This window comes from Carassius auratus, chromosome 5 (assembly GCF_003368295.1).
Source record: "Carassius auratus strain Wakin chromosome 5, ASM336829v1, whole genome shotgun sequence".
In the NCBI taxonomy this organism is placed as follows: domain Eukaryota; kingdom Metazoa; phylum Chordata; class Actinopteri; order Cypriniformes; family Cyprinidae; genus Carassius; species Carassius auratus.
The window spans coordinates 25,425,341-25,449,644 of NC_039247.1; the positions used below are offsets into that span (position 1 = coordinate 25,425,341).

The 24,304-nt window shown below is 35.5% G+C and overlaps 3 protein-coding genes across 3 annotated transcripts in view; 2 read left to right on the forward strand and 1 right to left on the reverse strand.

The window, feature by feature from the left end:
• Positions 1–1,639: 1,639 nt before the first annotated feature.
• Positions 1,640–5,306, reverse strand: LOC113083582 (Sjoegren syndrome nuclear autoantigen 1-like). Its single transcript, XM_026254640.1, has 3 exons — positions 4,966–5,306; positions 3,212–3,411; positions 1,640–1,926 (listed from the first exon to the last, which is right to left on the reverse strand). The coding sequence occupies exons 1-3, from the start codon at positions 5,015–5,017 to the stop codon at positions 1,831–1,833; spliced, it is 348 nt and encodes a 115-aa protein (XP_026110425.1). The 5' UTR covers positions 5,018–5,306; the 3' UTR covers positions 1,640–1,830.
• A 315-nt stretch (positions 5,307–5,621) lies between these two features.
• On the forward strand, positions 5,622–14,995 carry LOC113083587 (anaphase-promoting complex subunit 2-like). The gene is made up of 14 exons (XM_026254652.1): positions 5,622–5,884; positions 6,045–6,300; positions 7,539–7,863; positions 9,176–9,308; positions 9,954–10,155; positions 10,246–10,365; positions 10,454–10,571; positions 10,667–10,845; positions 11,104–11,245; positions 13,137–13,212; positions 13,359–13,562; positions 13,735–13,867; positions 14,318–14,559; positions 14,662–14,995. The coding sequence occupies exons 1-14, from the start codon at positions 5,735–5,737 to the stop codon at positions 14,872–14,874; spliced, it is 2,493 nt and encodes an 830-aa protein (XP_026110437.1). The 5' UTR covers positions 5,622–5,734; the 3' UTR covers positions 14,875–14,995.
• Positions 14,996–17,723: 2,728 nt separating this feature from the next.
• npr2 (natriuretic peptide receptor 2) overlaps positions 17,724–24,304 on the forward strand; it is a 49,236-nt gene continuing 42,655 nt past the window's right edge. Inside the window, exon 1 of the mRNA XM_026254662.1 lies at positions 17,724–18,711. Within this exon, the coding sequence (XP_026110447.1) occupies positions 18,012–18,711 (700 nt within the window). The 5' untranslated portion in view covers positions 17,724–18,011. The remainder of the gene's footprint in view (positions 18,712–24,304) is intronic.

A 24,304-nucleotide genomic window follows, 5' to 3' on the forward strand; every position in this document is an offset into this window, starting at 1 on the left:
GCTGTACACAATTCTGTTTTGTCTTTTTATTCAGTCTGTAGGACCAACTATCTGTGCGGTTATGTGTTGTTAAGGTGAAGAAGTTGGATCCGTTTGTTCAAACAGTGTAGTCAATACCTGTTATATCTACATCAGTTGCCACAAACTTAACCATTGACATCTGCTTGTGGATGTCAGGAGCTGATTGTTCTTATTCTGAAAGTAATGAATTTGGATCCAGTTCAAACAGTGTAGTCTGTATCTGGTATATTTACATCAGTTGCCACAGATATAACCAGTGGTGTCAGGTTTTGATTGTTCTTTTAATACAAATCTTACTTTAAATGTTGCCCCCCTCCCCCCAGACAAATAACTAAATATACACTGCCATTCAAATGTTTGGGGTCAGTAAGATGTTTTTTGGTAACACTTTATTGTAAGGTGTCCTTGTCACACGTTACATGTACTTACTATTATAATAACAATACATTATACAAAATTACATGCAAGTAACCCTAAGACAAACCCTAATCCTAACCTTAACCATATATATATGGTTAGTTCATGTAGTTAATAAATATTACTCAGTACTTAAATGTATAATTACACTATAACAAGGTCACCTTAAAATAAAGTGTAACCTGTTTTTTGGTTTGGAATGTAATACATTTCCACACCAAAAAAAAAAAAAATATATAAATTCAAAAATGACAGTAAAGGCTTCACCTTTGTTTCTAAAAAACAAAACAACAACAACAAAAAAAAAAGTATTTTGAACTTTCTATTCCTCAGGGAATACTGAATATTCAAGAAACATATATTATTTAAAACTTTCTGGAGGATTATGTAACACTTAAGACTGGACTAACGTCTGCTGAAAATTTTGTTTTACCATCATAGGAATAAGTAGAAAAAGTTGCAATATTTCCAAATATTACTGTTTTTGCTGTATTTTTTTATCAAATACAGCATTGGAGAGCATGAGAGACATCTTGCAAAAGAATAAGAATATCTTGCTGACAGTTTGTATTTTGAGTCTTATTTGAACGGTAATATATTTGTGTGGGGGGAACACTTTTTTTCTGCCTGTCTGAACAAAGCCTTTGAACCTGTGTTTGTTTAATTATATATCACATAATTAAGGGCAATTTTTGTTTAAGAGAATGTTGAATTTCACCAAGTGTTAGAACTCAGCCAAGTCTTACTGTACATTGTAGTTCAGTATATCACTCTAGCACTCGGCTTAACTTCCCAGTCTACAGCAGATCCTCCAGATATTCTTTGCAAACATTAAATTATCTGGAGGGATGTATATTAGACATTCAGAGGGTTGGGAACTATTGCTTTTTGTGTCTTACAAAATGTAACGCCACTTCAAGTGCTTCATTAGTTCCTGTAACTCTAGTCAAGCTGCTCATTGCTCTGATGGTTAATGTACTGTATGTCAAAACGTTTCCTCATCCTTTCTGTTTCTTCATCAAGAGTATATTAAATGTACAATTTGGTTTTGATGAGGGGGAAAAAAAATGTCAAACAAGGAAATGTTCAATAAACATTTGAAAGCTATGAGGTGTTCACAATTTATCTTGGGGATAATATTTACACACAGAAATTCACAAAAAAAAAAAAAAAAAATCACAACTCTTTATTAAAACATTACATTTAAATAAAAGGATTTTATTAAACACTAATACATATCAAAACATTACAAACCTTTACATTACATACAGAACTTCCCAATAGGAGTTGTGTGGTGATTACAAGAAGTGATGCTGGTAAAGATGAAATCATTATTAGAATATAGTCATAGATAGATGGGAGAAGATAGATAGATGGGACATTCTGCATTATTCAATGATCAGTGATGCTTCTTGGTTCAGTGGCTTTGGTCAGATTTCCTGTTTCCTTCTTCAAAACACTCAAAAGTGTCTGAGAGCTTTCAAGAATCTGAGACAGACAGAGAGGAAAGGTTTAGTCAAACCATAATGACATAGATAAAAAAAAAAAGACTGAAGTTCAGCAAAGTTTAGCAAATCCTATAAAAATTCAATTTAAACATAAACCAAAAAAAAAAAAAACATTAATTAATTATGACGCTCTCTCTACATTTTATAAAATTACCATTATCACATCTACTGATTTTACAATTCTGCTACTGGCCTTTTATTTAGACTAAAAACTTCAAAGCTGCCGTTTTGAGTGGCATTTGCAGATCCTGTCATGCTGGTGACAATATGCCACTGCAATAGACAAATCAGTATTAAGTTTAGTGATTAATCACCTAATTGATTGTTCATTTAGATGAAAATCATTAATGGGAATGATTGAAAGTTGACATCCCTAGTACACACTGTATATTTTCAGTAGTGACAACTACAATTAAATATGATTGACAAATTTTGCTACCTCGCGTGTTTGGTATCCCCTATTTTTGACAAAAGTAATATAACATCAACCAAAGACTTATGTTTGCTGATTTCACATCATGATTTATGTTTATGGTTAGAACGGGGGTGTCTGATTCTGCTTCCGTTTAGCTCCAACCCTAATTAAACACACCCTGAAACACACTTACCAGGCATACTAGAAACTTCCAGGCAGTTGAACTGAGGCAAGCTGGAACTAAACTCTACTGTTTGGACACCTCTGATTTAGAAGGACTGCTATGTCCACTTATTAAGCATCATTAGACTTGTTAAAATGATCCATATTATGGAGAGTAGGCAGGTGCAGGTTGTGATCATTTGGTATGCGGCTTATTTCCAAGATAACGTGTTTGGATTTCATTTTTATTATGGGCTTGTTCTTATTTGCCTTTTTTATAGCAAGATCTGGTAACACTGAGTCAAGACGTACCTCCTTCCCTGTGTGTGGTTGTTGCTACCGTAAATTACTGAACTCTGTGTGTACAGAACAAGATTAAACAACTATAAGGTAAATTGACAACCAAATTTAGCTGCAGTGTAAATGCCACCATTATCATCTAATCATCATGCTTAGCCAACTAACATTAGTACTGTGTTTATTTTAAGTAACACAGTTAACTAACTTTATAAATGTTGTACAAGTTTCATTTAGGAAATATGGTTATAAAAACTTATATAATATCAAATCCTCTCCTACTTTGAAGTTCTCACCTGTGCAACATTAACAAAGCTAGTTGTTGGTATTTCTAGTCCCTCCCAGTGAGGAGAACATGAAATATAAAAAAACAGCTTGACCGTGTCCTTACCTTCATGTACGCAGCCTCGGTCTCTGCGATTGTGCGGTCAAAGTCAGCGCGGGCTGCAAGGCGGTGTGCCAGGCTCTCGTTCACGTGACTCAGCTTGTCTGTCAGCAAACGGATATCATGCTGCAGACGAGTTTTCTCTGCTTCCTCCTGCTGGATCAGCCGGTTCAACTCTTCTCTTTTAGAACACAGTTCCTCTATGCCTGAGAAAGACAAGGAGGATGAAATGGGACACTTCCTAAAATATATTAAAAGGAAGCTTCAGGCACATTCCAAAAATATGTTGTGTTTCTTTACAATTATGTTGTGATAGATGAAAGGGTGTGTCAGCAGTTCCTCCTACTAATAAGAGCAATAATGTGCAAAACTTTATCAAACACCGACTCAAGCAGTCAGGTCACTCTATGTGAATTCTAATGCATCACACCATGTTCAATAGATATGAAACAAAAAATGTACTGAAGGACTGGCCATCTGTCAGTGTTTCCCCAACTTACCCTACAGTGTGTGTGTGTGTGTGTGTGCGCATGTGTGTGTGTGTGCGTGTGTCTGTGCGTGTCTGTGTGTGCACCTGTGAAAAGAACAGCATTTATTCAAAATAGAATTGTAACAATATACACTACACAATATACACAGACCCTCCCCCCAAGAAATTAATACTTTTACTTAGAAACGATATATTAAACTGATAAAATGTGATAGTAAAAACTTATATTATGTTACAAAATATTTCTATTTTGAATAAATGTTTTTCTTTTGAACTTTTATTCATCAACAAATCCTCAAAAAAAAACATATAGGTAAAAATGTGTATATATATATATATATATATATATATATATATATACACATTTTTACCTATATGTTTTTTTTTTGAGGATTTGTTGATGAATAAAAGTTCAAAACAGTTATGACACTTAATTTAATATATATATATATATATATATATACACACAGTATATATATATATATATATATATATATATATATATATATATATATATATATATATATATATATACACACACAGTATATATATATATATATATATATATATATATATATATATATATATATATATATATATATATATATATATATATATATTAAATTAAGTGTCATAACTGTTTCCAACATTGATTATAAATCAGCATATTAGAATGATTTCCGAAGTATCATGTGACACTGAAGACTGTTGTACTGGCTTCTGAAAATTTAGCTTTGCCTCACAATTTGCTCCCATTTTTCATGAGCTGAAATCAAAGTTCTAAGACTTTTTCTTTTTTTTGCCTTAGGTTGGCCACAATAAAAGGCCACTCGAAAATGTGAAAACAAAAGTGCTGTGTTTATAATTATGTTCAGTGTATATTTTAAAGTATTAAAAAAGATAAAAGTTATTTTAAATTGTAATTTTTTTTTTTTTTTTTTTTTTGCAATAATAATAGTAAATATAGCTTGATAAGAGACTTCTTTATTAAAACAATTTACTAAGAAAAATAGAACAAGAACAGATACAAAACAGATGTCATTGTTCATAGTTTTTGTGATTATTTAATGCAATGACACTTACATACACGTATCCAAATTCTTCTTCAAACCAATGAATGTCGTTTAATAGATTCTTTGCGTTTCTTGTCCTAACTTTAAAGGACACAATTTTGATGTCTCTTACGAAAACACACGTCTTCTATGCGATCAATAGGTTATTAAAGCTGTTCTTTCTGAGTTCTTTCAGGTCTTGGTCGATGGCTACTTACACTTGACAAGCTCATTGTTGTAGGTTTGCAGTGCAGCTCCTTGCTGGGTCATTCTGATTAAGTTAGCAGACTAACTAACTAAGCCTGCCTGCAATGTTTTAGTCACAAAAAGCGTTTCATGCAAATTAGCAGTGACGTCTGATAGCTTGTTGCACCTTCTGAGTCAGATTAATGCTTTAATTAGCAAACCACGAATTTACCGGGCGTTAAATTGTACACATTGCGAGGAGAATACGATAACTTTAAAGAAAACATTCCAAAAGCCCTGAAGTAACGTTAGTTAAGTCTCCTTCCTGTATCCATTGGGACGTTCAAGAAGCATCTCCACGACGGTTTCCGTTAGACTTTTATTTTTTAACATTTAAGATAGAGTTGTATAAAAAAGTTTTTTTTTTATTAATAAAAAAAAAGAAAAGAAAACTAATCAAGATCTTCATCTGAGAGTCTCAAATCCAAATGTGCACTACATGTGCTTATAATTTATTATTATTATTATTATTATTATTATTATTATTATTATTATTATTATTATTATTATTATTATTGTTATTTTTATTAATGTTACAACAAATACTCCTTATTCTTCTTGTAGTAGTAGTAGTACTATTACTTTTATTTTTATCATTTAGATGATTATCAACATCCGGCAACGTGTCGTCATCGGCGCGCGACAGGCATCTAAAGAAGAGCGCTATAATTAGTCGGATCTTTTGAATGGCTTCGGTAATATAATTTTGGACTAAACAGTCACGGAGTAAAATATCCACGTATGGTAACGGCATATAATATTATACGTTCACCCAGTGTATATGACTACTCTTTACAACCTGAGCCTCGGTGCATCTCCGGAATGAACGAGGTGCAGTCAGTGCCTCAGGGGCTGCTGTCAGCTGCATGGGACACCGTGACATCTGCTCTAGTGAGTGTTAGACATACAGTGTGATATCGCTTCTAAGCTAAATCCAGCTTCTGATGTTAGCTACATTAAAAAGACAAGTACCTTGGTACATAGACATGGTTATAGCATTGTTGAACTACCTTTGATTTCCAAAAGCTGAAACCCAACCATGACTCTTTAGGTGTCTCCTTTGCCACCAAATGCTTCGACTGATGAGGTTCTCTCTGAAGCCTTGGCCCTGCTGGGTGAACATGGACTGGGTCAGTATGTGGAGGGTTGGATGCTGGAGACTTTGCAGGTGCGTTTGACTACTTCGGTTGCTCCAGAGTTCTGGACGGGGCTCAAGCAGCCTGAGGGGGAGTCACAGGAGAGGGACAGGGCAAAGGCTTTACTGGCAGCCTTCAGAAACCTTCTCCAAGAGCTGCAACCTTTCCTTGGTAAGCCACACTCTTCTCAATGGTAGCTGTTGTATTTACATATGAATTAATATACTAACATAAATTACATGTATTTGAAAAACAGATATTAGACAGATATAAGGTTTGCTTATTGTTGGAGTTGTGCTATAATTATAGCTGACTTATTAGCTAATTTATTTAGGGGAAAAAATTATAAGTGTTCATTGAACATTTTTCAATAAAAGCAGTTATTGAGAGGAAAAAAATACATATTTGAGTTTATGAATCCTTATTCTGTGTGTGTGTGTTATTTTTTTATTAAGATAGATTGTTTTAATATATTAACACATGATAATATCAATATTAATAAATAACAACAACTGAAATAATTTGATGTCATCCTGTGGACCCTATAGAAGTTTTTAGAGTCCCCCTAGTTGGCCCCTCAGGTCTCAAAATGTCTTAATTCACTCTTCCACAAAGGTAGGTAGAGTTGGTAGAGTTGTCTTATATTCATAAAGTCATGGCATTAAATGTTGCATGCATCACAAAAAACAAACAAAAAAGAATATTTCCTCCGTATTTATATCCTGTTTTCCAGAACAAAGATTGAAAACATTCTTAAATCAAGATACATTTGCTTGAAGATATGAAGGCTGAGAAACAGAACTAAGTTAAGTGAGTTTATGCTTAAAACTATAACAAATATGTATCTGTCAGTGGGGTATGAAAACTTCAGATCATAAACTTGATTAATTGAAAACAAGTAATTCTGTCTTGGTTTATGAATCTTTAAACATTTGAACTGGAAAGCAAGACAAAAATACAGAGGAACAACATTACTTTTTTGCACTGTGATCAGAGGATACAGTAATGGTTATATCCATATTGTTGTATTTGCGAGCAGAGCTATTCAAGCTTTGAGCTATTGTTTTTGTAAAATTAATAAAAAGTTGTTTTCAAACTTTTAAGTGATGCTAAAACAACTTGTGTTTTCCCTAGACATTTAGACATTGGGTTCCCTTTGTTTCCTTACATTTTCAATTCCCATAATGTGAAATCTAAAAAGTTTTGATGTCTTTTATATATATATATATATATATATATATATATATATATATATATATATATATATATATATATATATATATATCATTTTCCCTTTTATTTTAGTGCAAATTGTGGCCTGATTTTTCTTTGTGAGATTGATCCCATCCTTTGTTTCTTGAGTCTACTGTGTTACTGTTTTCTTACTTTCCCTTTTTTTATTTTTCAAGGTGGTCTTGAGAGACTGGGCTCATGGCAAGATGAGAGCCGTGGGGGTTTGTCTGGCTCTGGGGCCCATGGTCTTACTGAGAGAGCCTTCTCTGTCATTCGTGCCATTCTCCTGTTCTCTCCTCCACCTGTGCTGCACGAGCGTGTGTTGGAGTTTTACAGCCGCACATTCTCCGTACACATGAGTCAGGCAGGGGAAGCAGTAGAGGCAGAGGAGGGGACAGCGGAACACGAGGAAGGCGGTTTGTGCCCAGGCTGTGCCACCCTCCCTCACCTGTGTTGGTGTCTGGAAGCTCTAGAGCAGCTTCAAGATCTCAGTCACATACTGTGAGTTAAAGAGAAGTACCGTTCTTCTGATAATAATACATACTTTCCTCTGTTGTGTAGTTATTACTTACATAATGTACAGTACCTGTGGTGTGAGAGTGATGTACAGTATGTCTGTGTAAGTCAAGTAGTGTCAATGTTTGAAATGGAATACTAGCATGCTGTATATTGCACAAGATGTACTGTTTACTATTTACTAGCTTTTTAAAGTAGATTGTAACATCATATACTGTAGTTTTCAAAATTGACACCTTTAAAGAGATTTTCAGAGTCCAACAAGAGGAGAAGCAAATGAGCTCAGTGGAAAAAACATTTTCGTTTTACATATTCATCAGTGTCACAATAGACAATAGCAAGACAAATTCTACTTTAAGAGAACTATTTATCATATCACATCTAATGAAATTGAAACTTAAAAAATTGTATATACTGAATAGAATAAAGCATTAATATGTGTGCTAATATTCATAGACAACCTCAGCTATTACTGCATAACAATAAAATTTGGAAGAATATCCAATGCATCAGTCAAAATTCTTCTTACAAACATTTTATTACACAGGAGAATTATTAATCAAATCTACTATCCATTATACAAAAGTGTCCTACAAAAAGGTATTGTATTGTACAAGAAGTTTTTTTTTTCTGGAAATAAATTATATATATATATATATATATATATATATATATATATACCATTTATTTCATTCGTTCAATATTTTCTGGGATTTTCAGCAGAATCATTTAAATGGCTGGGTTTATTCATGAATGAATCAAGTGACTGTCTATATGAATGGGTAATGATTGAAGCTTTGACTAATTTGCTCAGAAATGCAGAATTCAGTATCGTCAATTTGGGGGGCATTCCAACTACATTTTAATAGGTTATATCACACAGAGAAAGCATGCTCTCAAGGTGTGTTTTTCTTTTTTCTTTTGTTAATTGAGTGATATAAAAAATAATGTCAGCTTGCACATTATTAAAGCAATTACAAAAGTATCAATAAACAATACATATTGTACAACCCTTCTTTTAATCCAGATTTTATTTTTTATATTTAACAAACAAAAATCTTATGACGTGTTATTACAGTCTGATCAAATGAGTCAAGAGATGTTACAGAAGGTCAAGTTGAGCTCATTGCATTTTTACATTATTCCACTCATACAGAAAAGTTAAATATTGTGTTATGTACACTTCAAAAAATAGTATGAGCAGGATGGTTGTCTTCCAAACATTCCAATGTGATTTTGTTGGAGAGGTAGATTGTTAGGATATATAATGCCTTCATTAATGCTTTTGTGATTTCAGCTCCAGACTACAGCTGTTGGAACGTGTGAGCTCTGAGGCTGTGACCAGCATCCTGCACAAGCTGATAGAGCAGAGGATGGAGCAGCGCTGCAGGGGAGAATACGAGAGCTCTTTCCTCACAGACTTTAATGATGTACACACCTTTCATACATAACAGAAAACATTATTTCATTTTAGATGATTCCTTAGAATAACGATGCTTGTAATGATGCACAAGGATTCAACGTTTATAAAAAATCCCTTTAAGAGTCCAAATTGTATAACTTGATCTATGTAGATTTTGAATGAGCGTCATTTGTCAACACAAAATTTGTCAACACATTTTTATTCAAAATGGTCAATTGGTTAAGAAACAGATAGTCATAAGCATCATAGATGCACTTTATTTTAAATTATGCATGTATGAAGTGTTCTTATAGTACTTAACCAAGAAAGTACTGAGTAATATAAGGTAACTAGTTTAAGTTAAAGTAAGTTTATGGTTAGGGTCAGGCCTACTTAGTTACTACCCAATTATTGTAATAACTACTGTAAGTTAGTAATAAATGACTGTAAAATAAAGTGCTTCCAAAATCATAATGTAAATTGATTAAATGTTCTTAGTCACTTGTTTTTATTTGTGAACATTAACAAGCTTTTTAGCTTATTGGCTTCATAAATATGGTTGATTTGTTTTAGTTTTTTTACATTTTAATATTCAAGCTTAAAGTGTCTATTTAAAGTAATGTTAATTGAGTAATTGTGTTAAGTCTTATTGATGGATGCTCTGTGTTTCCAGTGGTTAGGGCAGGTTTTGGGATGGCTGAGCAGGGTGTTTGCCAGTAAGGTGGAAGAGGTGGGCAACGATGTCACACCTTCAGATGGCACAGCGGGTCAGCCAGCCAATGCTCTCCTCCAGCGCTGGCACTGTCACATGCACCAGTTCTTCTGCCGTATCTATGTTAACATGAGGATCGAGGAGCTTTTCAGCATCATAAGAGGTGAGAACTCCATTGATGATGCATACTACCTGTAATCTCATCTCGGTTGTTTCATTGGAAATAATTGTTTTCACTGCTTATTTGTTGCAGATTTTCCAGAGTCTATTCCTGCCATTGAGGATCTTAAGTTCTGTCTGGAACGGACCAATCAGAGACAACAGCTTCTTGCTTCCCTCAAATCAGCCTTTGAAACACGACTGCTGCATCCAGGTCAGTGATTCAGGCCGTTTTCACAGTTGCTAAATACTCATGTCTGAAAATGTTTTGACATTCATCATGGTTTCTTTTCCCTCTTCAGGAGTCCACACATCTGACATTATCACTGTTTACATCTCTGCCATTAAAGCCCTAAGAGAGCTCGACCCCTCTATGGTGATCTTGCAAGTGGCCTGCCAACCCATTCGCAAATATCTCAGGTTTGTCTGTTGCAATGGGGATATGTGTCTCAAGATAGTTGTGCTTTTTTTGTAAACCAGTAGTTCATCCTTTGTTGTAATGCTGGGAATTACAGAACACGTGAGGACACTGTGCGTCAGATAGTGGGCAGTCTGACGGGCGACGCAGAGGGGTGCACTGATCTAGCCAATGAGCTCTCTCGAGCTGACCCTGTTACCTTGGAGACACAGGATAGTGAAGATGAGGGGAGTGATCCGGATGACTGGACCCCAGATCCCACTGATGCTCTCACAGGTTAGTGTTTTTTATTTTTGTCGAAACTGTGATACATTTTTTTTTTGGATTCTTTGAGAAAGAAAAGTATTTATTAAATATAATTCATATTAATATCTAAATAATGCTAAATGTAGTTTTATTTCATGGTGGAATATTTCTGTCAAATGTCCCAGCCACTGTCATGGGTGCAGAATAGAGTCAATACAGTCTGCAGTCACAGAAATTTGGGTCCTGACAGGTAATCCACATTTCAGCACTCTCTCATTGTTTCTGCAGATAAAACCGGCTCTAAACGGCGCTCTTCTGACATCATCAGTCTGCTGGTCAGCATTTACGGAAGTAAAGAGATCTTCATTAATGAGTACAAGACTGTACTGGCTGACCGACTTCTGCATCAGCTCAACTACAACACAGCCAGGTAACACACCTTACACACACAAACTTAATCCAAAATTGTTAGCTTCAATAACAGCCTCTTTACAAAGGAAAAAATACAAATAAATTCAATACATAAATAGTAAATACAAATACAAGTAAAATAAATAAAAAATATAATTTTTCAAATATAATGAAATATTTAAAATATTATTTTAAATCTTTCAATAAAGAACCATTTTTTTATGAAAGTTAAATCGACTATTGATAAGCTCTCTTTTTATAGACTGCTTTTTTCAAAAGTAAAAGGTGCAGTATGAGATCTTGGAAAATGCTAGCATTAGCCTGATAGCACTGAAAGTGAATGTCCCACCCTCCCTGCAATTCCCGCCCAAAGCCAACTGAATGCATTTATGCTCACAGACCAGAATACCAGAGACAACATTACAACAATAGGCTACATCAGCTGTTCCCAATTCCAGCCCATGTACCAAAGTGAAGTAAACCCCTGCTCGGGGAGTAGGGAGCAATGAACACGGTGTAGGGATCATATCGATCGGTTCACACAATTCATTCACGTAGCTCACTTCTAATGAATTGGTAATCTGAATCGGGTGTGTTAAGTGAAACACAAAAAATATGTGCGCAAGGACTGGAATTGGGAACCACTGGGCTACGTCATGTGCCATTCACCTGCAAGAATTGTTACGTCCCCTGTTGTTAGTAAAGGGTATGGGGAATAACATTTAACTTTCGGGGTTTGACTTCAGTCCAAAACCAGTGCAAGCAATGAAAACCAAAGCGCTAAAGCCAAGCAACAAGTGTTTATTTATAATGTTATTGTAGGAAAGCTTATATACAAAAATAGCTCACAGTGATATTTACATAATAAGTAACAAAAGGAGCCCAACTCAATTATCAATTCTACACTAAAAAAAGAAAAAGTATCTGAAAATCTTCAGTATTCAAAGATACCCTAATTTAAGCTACTCTTTCTAGCTCAAACAAAAAGTACATTTTGGGAATGCACCGAACACACGCAGATATACAAAAACAACAGCTTAACCCACGATACACAAATTTAGTGTCGATCATCGGCTACAAATCACAAGAACAAAAAGAATAACAACAGACAACAAGCAATGCCTCTCTTGCATTGTCAGCGACTTCCTTTTATAGATCCTGGTATTCGCCAGGGGGCGATGACGTAACAAACATAACAAAAAATGTTTCTGAAGACAATCACCTATTGCATCTTTTAGAAATATGTGGAAATTGGATTTACTTTAAATGAGAAATAAAAGAAGTTGTTGTAGATGTTTAAATGTGGGTGTTCAAATTCCCAAGGAACATAATGTATGAATGTAATATTGTATACCTTAAATGCACTGCAAATCACATTAGATAAATATCTTGCAAATGCATAAATGTTAATGTATTCATCTGTGAGAAAATTGCAGATTCATTTTTACAACCTTGTTTCATCCTAGCAAAAACACTTGTGTTATTTGAGTTTTAAATTCTAATAGTTTTCATAGTGTAATGATCTATTACAAAAGATCAAGGAAAATTAAAGGTAACACTTCAGTTTGGGGAATAAATTTCATTGTTAACTAATTGCTTATTAGCATGCATATTAAAAGCATATCGGCTGTTTATAAGTACTTGTAAAGCACATATTCTGCATGTCCATATTCCTTAATCCTACCCAATATCTAAACTTAACTTCCTTACTAACTATTTATAAGCAGTAATTAGGAATTTTTCCTCAATAAGGCAAAGGTTGTAGTTAATAGTGAGAATTGGACCTTAAAATAAAGTGTGACCAGACTAAAATAATCATGACATGGCAATTTAAAGCAAATGAGAATAGGCAGTGATGTTTGTTTACCATGTTACTAATGTATACAGTACCTCTGTGTTTGTGTTTATAGAGAGATTCGCAACGTAGAGCTGCTGAAACTGAGGTTTGGCGAGTCCCACATGCATTACTGTGAAGTGATGCTAAAGGTATGCTTTGCACTCTTCGCAGCTCCTGTCCACAAATGCACATCTCTTGGTTATCAGTCATCCTGTTATCACAATATGTGACTTTGAATGGATTTACTTCCATTATGTGCGCTATTTATATTGAACGTGTCTGTCTTCCTCTTCAGGATGTAGCAGACTCTCGGCGGATCAACACTAATATCCGTGAGGAAGAGAGTCGTCTTCCTGTAGAGGAGCAGTCTACATTACCGCTGTCTGCCATGATCATCTCATCTGAGTTCTGGCCCCAGCTGAAGGACGAGAAGATGGAACTGCCTTCAGCCATCTCTAAAGCCATGGAGGACTACACACACCGCTTTGAAAAACTCAAGGTACTCCAGGCGTAGAGATATTATGTTGCTGACCGAACACAGATTTCTGAATCATGCCAGTGATGACACGCACATGCTTTTTTTATTATTTATTACAGTGTTCTGTTGAAAATGCATACAGCCATATCTTTTTTTCTTAGATTTTTATTTTATTTTTATTTATTTTTTGTAGGCCATGAGGACTTTGAGGTGGAAGCCTCACCTGGGATCTGTTACGTTGGATGTGGAGCTGGAGGACAGAACCATCGCAAATCTCACAGTGACTCCTATCCATGCTAGCATCATTTTACACTTCCAGGACAAAGGTACTGAGCTTCCGACAGTGCTTTTTGTCTTTTAAAAAAAATAAATAAAATAAAAACCTTTCCCCTGAAACATTGGAATTTGGAAATAGTTTGCAAATGATTATAAACACAAAAAGGGTGTGAAAGCAGACTACTTGGTAGACAAGGCCCTGACATCCTCCCTAGTTCCATTTAGCCACTGTTTAGTCACCACCTTTTTCAAGACAAGTAAAGGATAAACAAGTAAAATACAATGGGTATTACTGATGTATTTCATGACACAGAATAAAGTGGAAATATCTTGATATTGTGTTAACCACAGTACTGGTTTCCAGGTTTTGACATGTAAAAAAACACCATCAGCACTCCTCATCATTCTGAACATGTGCACTACCTAGTGTTCTAATGAATGATACAGTCTTGATTATTTGTGTGCCTGAAGTTCCATTACTATTTGTTTTCCTACTCTAGGCACATGGACATTGGAAGAGCTGAGTGGTGTCCTGGGCGTGCCGCAAGAGATGGTGCGCAGGAAGTTGGCACTGTGGCAGCAGCAGGGTGTGCTGCGTGAGGAAGCCGGAGGTCGATTTACAGTGCAGGAGACGAGCACTTGCAGAGAGAGATCAGACAGAAGTGTCATGCTCATAGACAGTGATGAGGAGGGAGACTCCAACACCGCAACACAGTCTGAGCAGAGAGAAGAGAAACTACAGGTTATTTAAACACTTACAACTCTTGTCATAGTACTGTAGTGTAACACTGCTTAGGACCTTACTTGCCATATAATGCTAAGACTCTTTTCCCTTATTTCTCAGCTGTTCTGGGCCTACATTCAGGCCATGCTGACAAACCTGGAGAGCATGACTTTGGAGAGGATCCACTCCATGCTGCGAATGTTTGTGGCCGCCGGGTCTGGTGTCACTGAGATGGATGTGAATGAGCTGCAGGCTTTCCTGCAGAAGAAAGTCAGAGCCCACCAGCTTATTGTTTCCACGGGTGTCTACAGACTACCCAAGACCACCCAATAGTCAGGAACAATTGCGTTGAGACCATAAAACAATCATGAACTTTTTCTCATAATTTGTGTCAAATGCACAAATTACTCTGGTTTGTTAATTGTGCAAAATAATAAAACAATGACATGTTTGTAATCTCGTCTTGCTGTCTTTTTATGATATAAAATGCAGTGCTGTGAAAATGTTTTTGCCACCATACTGATTTCTTCTGTTTTTGTTTGTTTTATAATAAATAGTTTTAGATGTTCAAATAAAATATAAACAATCTGAGCTAACACACAGTTTTTGTAATTATTTTTTTAGCAAAAATACAAATAAAAAATTGAAGTCATCCAAATCTTATCACCCATGTGTAAAAACGAATCGCTCCCTCTTAAAGTTAAAATCTGATTTTGTTCCCTGTAACAGTAATAACTGCAACCAAATGCTTCCAATTACTGGAGATGCACTCTGTGCTCCAGAAGTTACCCTAAGGGTTCAAATATTGTAATCTGGTGATTCTTGGGGCAGCACAGTGGATGATCAGCATGTGAACCAGAGCTCTCTTCTGACTTTCTCCCAACGTATGAAATAAGATGAGAGCTGACTCATCAGACCACAATGCTTTTTCCATTTCTTAGTGTCCAAGATAGAGCTCTTGACACCAGGTTATGCATCTGTGTTGGCCTTGGATGAAAGTGGATCCATGGCAAACATGCTGCAGTTTCCATCTCTTTGGAGCTCAGTGGAGTTTGTGTTGATTATGGATCACAGAGGTGCTGTTTTAATTCTCTGAAACAAAAATTATGTAAAGTGTCTAATCCCACCATGAACCTTTACTTTGGACTAATGATTTAACAAGATCTTTTTGGTTTATTTGTTTTGTAAGTAGAATTTTTGATTTTGGATTGTGTGTGTGTGTGTAATAGTAATGATTTTCCCTAGTTAACCTGTCTGACCTCTATTTGCAGCTTAAAAAATGGCAAGTCGGTGATATATTTGAAACTAAAATGTAAATCAGATTACAATATTTATTGTCACATTACCATATGAACAAATGGTACCAATGTGCTCCCAACAACTGCATTGCATAAGTAACATAGTATGTGCCATATACGCAATGGAGAATATGCAAAGATGAAAAATTCAGAATATAAATCTGAGTGCCAATATGCTTATTATTAAATACAATATAATAGCGAAGTCAAGTAGTGTTATAATGTACATTATGTGTCACAGACTTTCACAAATTTTCATATAGCCTATTTATTAATTCTTAATTTATAGGGGAGTCGTGGCCTAGTGGTTAGAGAGTTTGATTCCTAACCCTAGGGTTGTGGGTTCGAATCTTGGGCCGGCAATACCACGACTTAGGTGCCCTTGAGCAAGGCATCGAACCCCCAACTACTCCCTGGGTGCTGCACCATTAAGTGTGTGTGTGTGGTGACCAAGTAAGGGTCACCATACTTGGCTGAATGTCATGTCACTTTATCTTCTAAAATAGTTCAGAAATCTACAACCATTACCCTTCAAACTGCATTTTATCCCAAGAATGTTCTGAAAACGTTTTGTGTTATATAATTAAAACCTAAAATAACTTTCCACTAGATAATGTTCTGTGCAGTGATATACAGTTTTGCAGTTTGTTTAATTGGTTGATCTAATGAGTAGGCTACGCTATATGGGCCATTTTACAGAATTGGTCCAAACTGCTGTCCCACAAGCAAAAACACATTTAAAAAGCAAAGTGTACAAATCTTAGATGTTTGCTAAGATCATTGTATTATCTATTGAAACCCACAATAATATTTAAAATATTAGTAAGCTTAACATATATAAAATCATTATTATACTTTCAGTTAAGAGGTGGCTGTCCCGAACCCTAACACCTACATTTCAACTTGATATTACAATATATATATATATATATATATATATATATATATATGTATATATATATATATATATATATATATATATATATATATATATATATATATATATATATATATATATTTATTATTTTTTTTCATTGTTATTTACATTTGGTTGTTTTTAAAAAGTAAAGTGAACTATAAATAAATTAATAACTTAGATTTGCTTTGTAAAAAAAATGTAAATAAATAAAAACAAATTTTAAAGTGTACTGAATTTTCATGTCACTACCGAAACACTGTATGTTTTAGTCCACTGGTATTTTAGTCCATATTTGTTTCTCTCTCATAGCTGCAGGGGGAGGCCCCATCATTTGGAGATAGATGTAATTAAAAGTCTGAAAAACTGTGTGTAACTCTGAGGAACATCACTACTGAACACCTTTATTCTGCAATTAAGCACACTTTTTGGGGGAGTTTTTCCATATGATTTAATTTTTATGTGTTTACAACTATGTGCTTATCTTTGAGATAGGTTCAAAAGTATCTAACTGTCACTACCGAAACATTTGGTGGAGTTTCAGTAGTGACATCTTTATTTATATGGGGTGCTATTTGAGGGAAATTATATATATATATAATGTAGATGTAAGCAAAATCTTAATAGGTCAATATAAACCTTCTAATTAAATTATTATTACTGTGTTTCGGTAGTGACAAACTTGGGGAGAGCACAAATATTCCAAAACTTTCTGAAAATACAATTTTGAGAATTAACTGCGCAATTACTAGAACGGTGTACCTTGAATGTCATACAATTTGCATAGGCTAGCCTACATAGACATATTTTGGATATAAAAAAAACAAACACTGACTTTGGACCCATTCTGTAGAATGGCCCATATAGCTAGGGGCATTTTGATTTCTTACAACGATAAAACCTTTGAAATTCACCTGAAGCAGATTATTTGACCTGCAGACAGAGGGAGCCGTTAACTAGAGTATCTGTTATTAGCTGTCATGACGTACAGGGGCAGTGCGAGGGCCGCGCGCGTTGAAGTTTCGCTCATCTGGATGTCCACACGTACACGCGCGCACAGTCACACTCGAGAAGTCCATCAAATAAAGCACCAGGAGGCTCTGTCAAGCAATTTAGTCGGAATACCAGGAAGAAATGCGTCACGAATGGATTGTACTATTTATTTAAAAGAGGATTTTACTCATTTAAGTTTGATCTGAGAAGAATACATCATCTTACCTTGCGCGCTCACACTAGGAATTGTTTGTCAACTTAAGATGGGACCGGGACTTAGGATGGGATATAGTGTTTTCATTGTGCTGCTTATATATGTACTCATACCGGGATGCAGAACAGAAAAAGGGAATATCACCGTAGCGGTGATGCTGCCCGACAATTTGAAGTATTCGTGGGCATCGCCGCGCGTCCTCCCCGCGATCCGTATGGCGCAAGAGAAGATTCATAAGAGTGGACTTTTAAGGGGGCACACCATCAACCTCCTTAACTTCAGCACAGAGGATTCTTCTGGTTCTTGCTCGGAAAACGAGGCACAGATTATCGCCGTGGACACAAAGCTTTACAACAAACCAGATGCGTTCTTTGGACCCGGCTGCACGTACTCGGTCGCGTCCGTCGGACGGTTCGCGTCCCACTGGAAACTCCCTCTGATCACCGCGGGAGGACCAGCGTATGGTTTTGAAAAGTCGGACGAGTTTAAAACTATTGTCAGGACGGGCCCGACCACCACGAAACTCGGAGACTTTGTCAGTTATCTGCACGCGCATTTTAACTGGAGCAGTCGAGCGCTGATGATATTCCACGACCTCAAACAAGACGACCGGCCTCATTACTTCCTCTCCGAGGGCATTTACATGATGCTGCAAGAGGAGAACATCACCGTGGAGGCTTTCCCGTATGAAGATCCACAGTCTTTAAATTATAAAGACATCATCACATTTATAACGGACAACGGGAGAAGTAAGTTTAGATTCAGTTCAAAAAAGATTCTAGCCACTATGTTTAAACCACTAAAATGAAAATTATAACAATAAAATAAAATACAAAAGCACCATCATCCTTTGAGGTAAAGGTAGTGAATTAACATATCATGTTAAAAATATATAATGATGTTTACATTTTACTCAATATCCAAAAAAAACAAAAAAAAAAAAAAAAAAAAACCGCTGATGATTCCATCTGATGTATACTGTGGTACCCCACTGAATATTCAGTCATACGTAGGATACACACAAATTTGTTTTATGTACAAAACACTAACATTTCTACCCAAATGGACACTTAGGAAATGACTTTTAAGTTTTATTTAGAAATTACCACATTAAAAGCCCTTTTTTATGTTACATGACAATATATTTTACAGTGTCAAACTCTGAATTCTACAATAAGCCTTTATTCATATAGAAATTATCTCTAAACTCCCTGTTATAAAGATGAAAATATAAGTTTAGATTCAGTTTATTTGCATATTCATACCGTATGCTATTGTACATTAGTATATCACATCATACTTAAAAGAAATAGTGCTACCATATTGGAAAATACCATCAAATACTACAGTATTGCTATCTGTTACCCCTAACACACACACACACACACACACACACACAGGGTTTACCTTCTTTAATCAATCGTGTTTGTGTTATTGCATAAAGCATCCCTCCAAGGAAACCAGATTGATATTCTTGATCCAATACATCTAAAATCTGAAGACTACAATGAGGCATTGATAGCTTTGGTTTAGGACTGACACCACCTGTGTTCCCCCGGGCTGTATTTTTGGCCCTGTGGTGCCCTGTGCGAGTTATTTACAGCACCACCAAAACAGGAGGGCACGCACCCTATTCACAGTTAATAAAGCAATGTAGTCAACATCTATGGACGCCTTGTGTACAGTGACCCACCAAACACTTATGTTTTTATTTTATTTTTTACAGTTTTTACAAATTTCTTGAACTGAAACACACTATAAATTTGTAGGCGAAACTCAAAAGATACAGTTGAGTTAAGCAGAAAAAAAAAAATTCCTCAGGCAATAGAATTACTCAAGAATGTTAATTTTTTTAGTTCCTTACCAAACACAAATGAACTGTTGTTTCAAATGCAGTAAAAAGACAATACGCCAAACAAATGATTCAAACAAATGATTCTTGATAAGAAGAAGGTTCTTTGTTGAATTTACAGGGCTGCAGAGAAACCTTGAAATCCGTTATTTTCAAGAGTGTGGCTTTATTCCTTGCTTTGTTACTGTGCTTGACATTCTAATAACCCCTTGAGCTGTCAAACACAGTTATTGTTGCAGGAATGCAATAACGCATGGAATGAGGAGAACACATTATGCATGTCTTTGAGGATGTCTTTGTGTCTCCACTCAGGATATTAGTGGCTTATATTTAGTTTAATTCCCTGAAGATTCACACAGCACAATATACTAAACGTCACATTATATTAATGCACTTCCGATTTAATTTATACAAATATTTGATTGTAAATTCGTGAGCACACAGCTGGTCAATGAGTTGTAATGCATGAACACTGATTGTACAACAATACCGAATGATATTATGCATTAAGTCCAGATTTATTAGATTGTTTATATCCACATGTTGAGAAATACCAAATGCAATTACTCTGAATTGATATCACCGTAAATAAGTAAATAGATTTTTTTCCTCACCTTTTTTTCTTTTAAAAAACAAATATTTTAGATTCGAGTGCTCTCGGAAAGAGGATCTGTAATAAAGGATTGTTGCGACAAATAAACAGATTTTAACTATTGTTTTCTCTTGTTAAATATGTACGCACATAAAAAGTTGGATGGTCTTCTAAAACTCATTTAATATCATTTAGGCAAGGAAAATTACTTTTCACCCCTCCTGGTTATCAGATGTAATTAAAGTTTTTGTTCCCAGCCTCGGGACAATTATAAATGTGAACTGATCTTTCTTTAACCGTAGAGCTGTACCAAATAATTATGTTTTGTCAGGTGAAAGTTGCTCAGATATTTTTAATTTTAAAGTAATTAGGCCATTATTCCTGATAAGCTGAATGAGGCATCATGCATTGCATTTTTGATGGGACACCAGTGTTGCATGTCAAGTCACCTTTATTTATATAGAGCTTTTAAAAATACAGATTGTGTCAAAGCAACTGTACAGCATTAATTAGGAAAATAGTGTGTCAATAATGGAAAATGACAATAGTTAACACTCATATGCTCAGTTCAGTTTAAATAGTGTCTGTGCAATCAAGTCAACGATATCGCTGGAAATTAAGTGCCGTCTTTTTGTGATGACAAATATTTGTTAAATAAAACTTGTTGAAATAAAGACATATTTAGGATACAAACCATACACTGACAAAGCACAACATATTTCATAGTGGTAGCATTATAATCTCTGCAGTGCAGCTCCTTTGATTTCAACGGTACATAAAATCAATAGAAGATTTTGTCTGGTAAGAGGCTGAAAACAGCTGGAGCTGGCAGGCGAGATGCAGCCCATTCAGTACGGTCAGACCGCATTTACTGGTTAGATGGTCTCACTGATTCCCGTTTAGTATTTCTGGTGCCTTAAATAATTGGCTGATTACACTGTGTTTGCCACAGTTAAGTATTTTTTCATGAAATATCAAAGGTAGGAATTGTGTCCTGAACGCAGCCTGACCAGCACTGACCTAAACACAACCTCAGGCTACTCAAGAACTTGCTTAGTTGTTTTAAAATGTCTGAATGATTCATGATTTGGAATTCCTCCTGACTTATGAACAAGGTTTGCACAACATAAATGGCTGTCTTAAGTTTTAGTCATTATAATGTTATGAATCCAATCATAAGAAATATGTTTTCAGAGACATGTTATGCCAATAGTCTTCTGCAGAAGTGTAGTATTTATGTGAGTCTGGGTAAGTTTTCATCCCTTTGTCTAAATAAGTCAGATCAATGACTTTAGTCGCTGAATCCACGCTGCCATGGCAACACAAATCCATGTCTCCCAGTGGCTCCTTTGAACACACAAAGCAAAATGCAAAGGAAAGCGGCATGCTGCTTACAGCTTTTCACAAAGACGTTAGCTGTCATTTTACAGTCAGTGTTCAATAAAGAATATGCTCCATCAACATCAATAGATAAATATGAAGTAAGGTTCAATCACAGTGATGTACAGTCACTTTAATTTTATTCTGTTACTAGAATGCCTCCAGATTTTTGCACTTATAAAAACCTCACTCTGTCATGTTTGGATTTATCAGTGCTGTAGCCTATGTTTACAAAAGTAAGTACGTCACCAAAATAAGCGATACCATCAGCAGCACATGACTTTTATCTGATAATACTTTTACCTTATCGTTTAAAAGCCTTTGGGAACAGTTCAACCTAGATTGTTCTGACATTAAACTACCCGGTTATAGTGTGTGAACATTTCAACATTTAGAACACTTTTAGAGCTAATTGCTTGCAGTTGCCGTTTTACTGTTAGCTTGATTGACTGCTCACAGATCCTGATTAGCCATGTCTTGTACTCACTTGTAAGATGCATTTATTAACATATTGCAAGTAAAAGAGAGCCATGTACGACCTTTTGAACTAGATTTAACTCTAGTAATGCAAAGGCAATGAGTCCCATCTGAAATAAGCTTTTATACATGCTGTAGTAATCCAAGCTGTGGCAGGGATTGTGTAGTGGATGTATCTGTGACAGAAAAAAACATCTTCTAATGCGACCATTCAGTTTGAAAGCTGACTTATGTTGTAGTTTAATACTCTTCCCCATCTACCCCATCTCTCAATTTATCAATATATAAAGTATAAAAATTTATTCCATTAACATGTATTAATAACACTGTTATAACTATTTAATTACTGATAGAGCCCCCACAAACCAACAAGAAATACAGCTAAAATGTAAAAAATTGGATATTGAACAGTTGTGCTAGAGAATGCATCCATACACCTGCACATTCATGTTTATTATGATTATTATTAATGTATTTGCCTGTTTATTGACATCTCAAAAGAGCAGTGGTTTACGTCCAGAGACATCAGAATGTCTCTCTCCCATCATTCCTCAATGAGTTTAGTTGCTATGACCCGGAGGTCAGATTAATTCATGTTTTTGGTTGTTGTTGTTGTCTGAGCTCGTTCAGTTTGTGAACTCACATTCCATACATTGGTGTGATAATGATCTGCCCTAGGCTGTGAAGTGTCATCACAAACCCTTTCTCCTTCCCTTTTTTTGTGTCCTTTTCGCCCCTTTACTGGTTAGACACTCAGCAATGAGCAAGTGATGAAGAAGTGTGATCAGAAAATTTTACAAGTTGCATTCAAACTCTTACTGCCCACATGAACACTTTTCCCTTTCTTTTGGTTTAAATGTGGGAAACAGACAGAAGCTTTTTTCTAATGGCCAGCTTTGTCAAATTTTTTTATACATACATATTTGTATGTAACATTTACATGAAAGCATACTTTTTATGTATGCACTACTAGCAGCATCTCTTTTCGTTGTATGTATGTCTGCAGCTCAAAATGAAGCAGGAGGTACATGGCAAACTCAAATCCAACTGTCCAGTCGTATAATTGTTCAAATGTCTGTCCCTTAGAATAAGCAATAATTATAATGATGCATTCCTGATTTATTTGTTTCTGAATCATAAGTAAATGCTATTTTTCATAAAGGCAGAAGGTTAATTCTTTACCTTTCAAATGAATGAAAGCAGATTAAAACCAAATGTCAAATAGCCGAATAGGAGACCGTGCCAAGCTGTGTTTTTGTATGAAAGAGTGGGCATTAGTTCACTCAAATGTTTCAACTACACAAGTTCCAAACACACAGCTAAAGCACAAACAATAGACCAGAGTGTGCATTTTTCACTGTTGAAAAGACTGCAATTAAAGGAATTATACTGGCCTTTTTAAAAATCAAACTCACTGCATATTAAATGTCTGCGATGATAAAGTGAATCAATGACACTTTTTTTTTCTTCATTTGACATCAGCATATTTTCAAAGAGTTAAAAACAGTTGCATCAGCTTTGTTTGCCACCAGTTGTGACAATTTTGAATAAACAAAGCACCACTGAGCATCTTTTGTGCAGTGCACAAAAACAAATGATTTTGGCATGACTAACAAAATGTTCAAGTAAAAACACCAAAAAACAAAAAAAACAAAAACAAACAAACAACACCCAAACACATTTCAAAACCTCATCATAGAGAATTTTGAAACAAAATGTTCTCAACCAGTTTCCATGGGCTTTGTATCAGCCAGACTCGGGCCGATCCTTATAAATTCTATAACACCGCTGAACATTTTCCTTGCCTTTTTGTGCATTTGTTTTGGAGTACGTCCAGGAGACAGCAGGACTACTTGGCATGCATTTGTCTATGCTATAAGAGCTGAGGATTTGGGGGCTGAGAGGCAGACTGGGGCCGGCTTTGGTCTAGCACTTAAGGAAATGTCTGCTAACTGGGAGTCTGGCCCCTGAGCTGGCAGAAGCAGTACTGAAAGACACTGCTAATGGAAATAATGCTTATAACATAGACACCAAGGAAAAT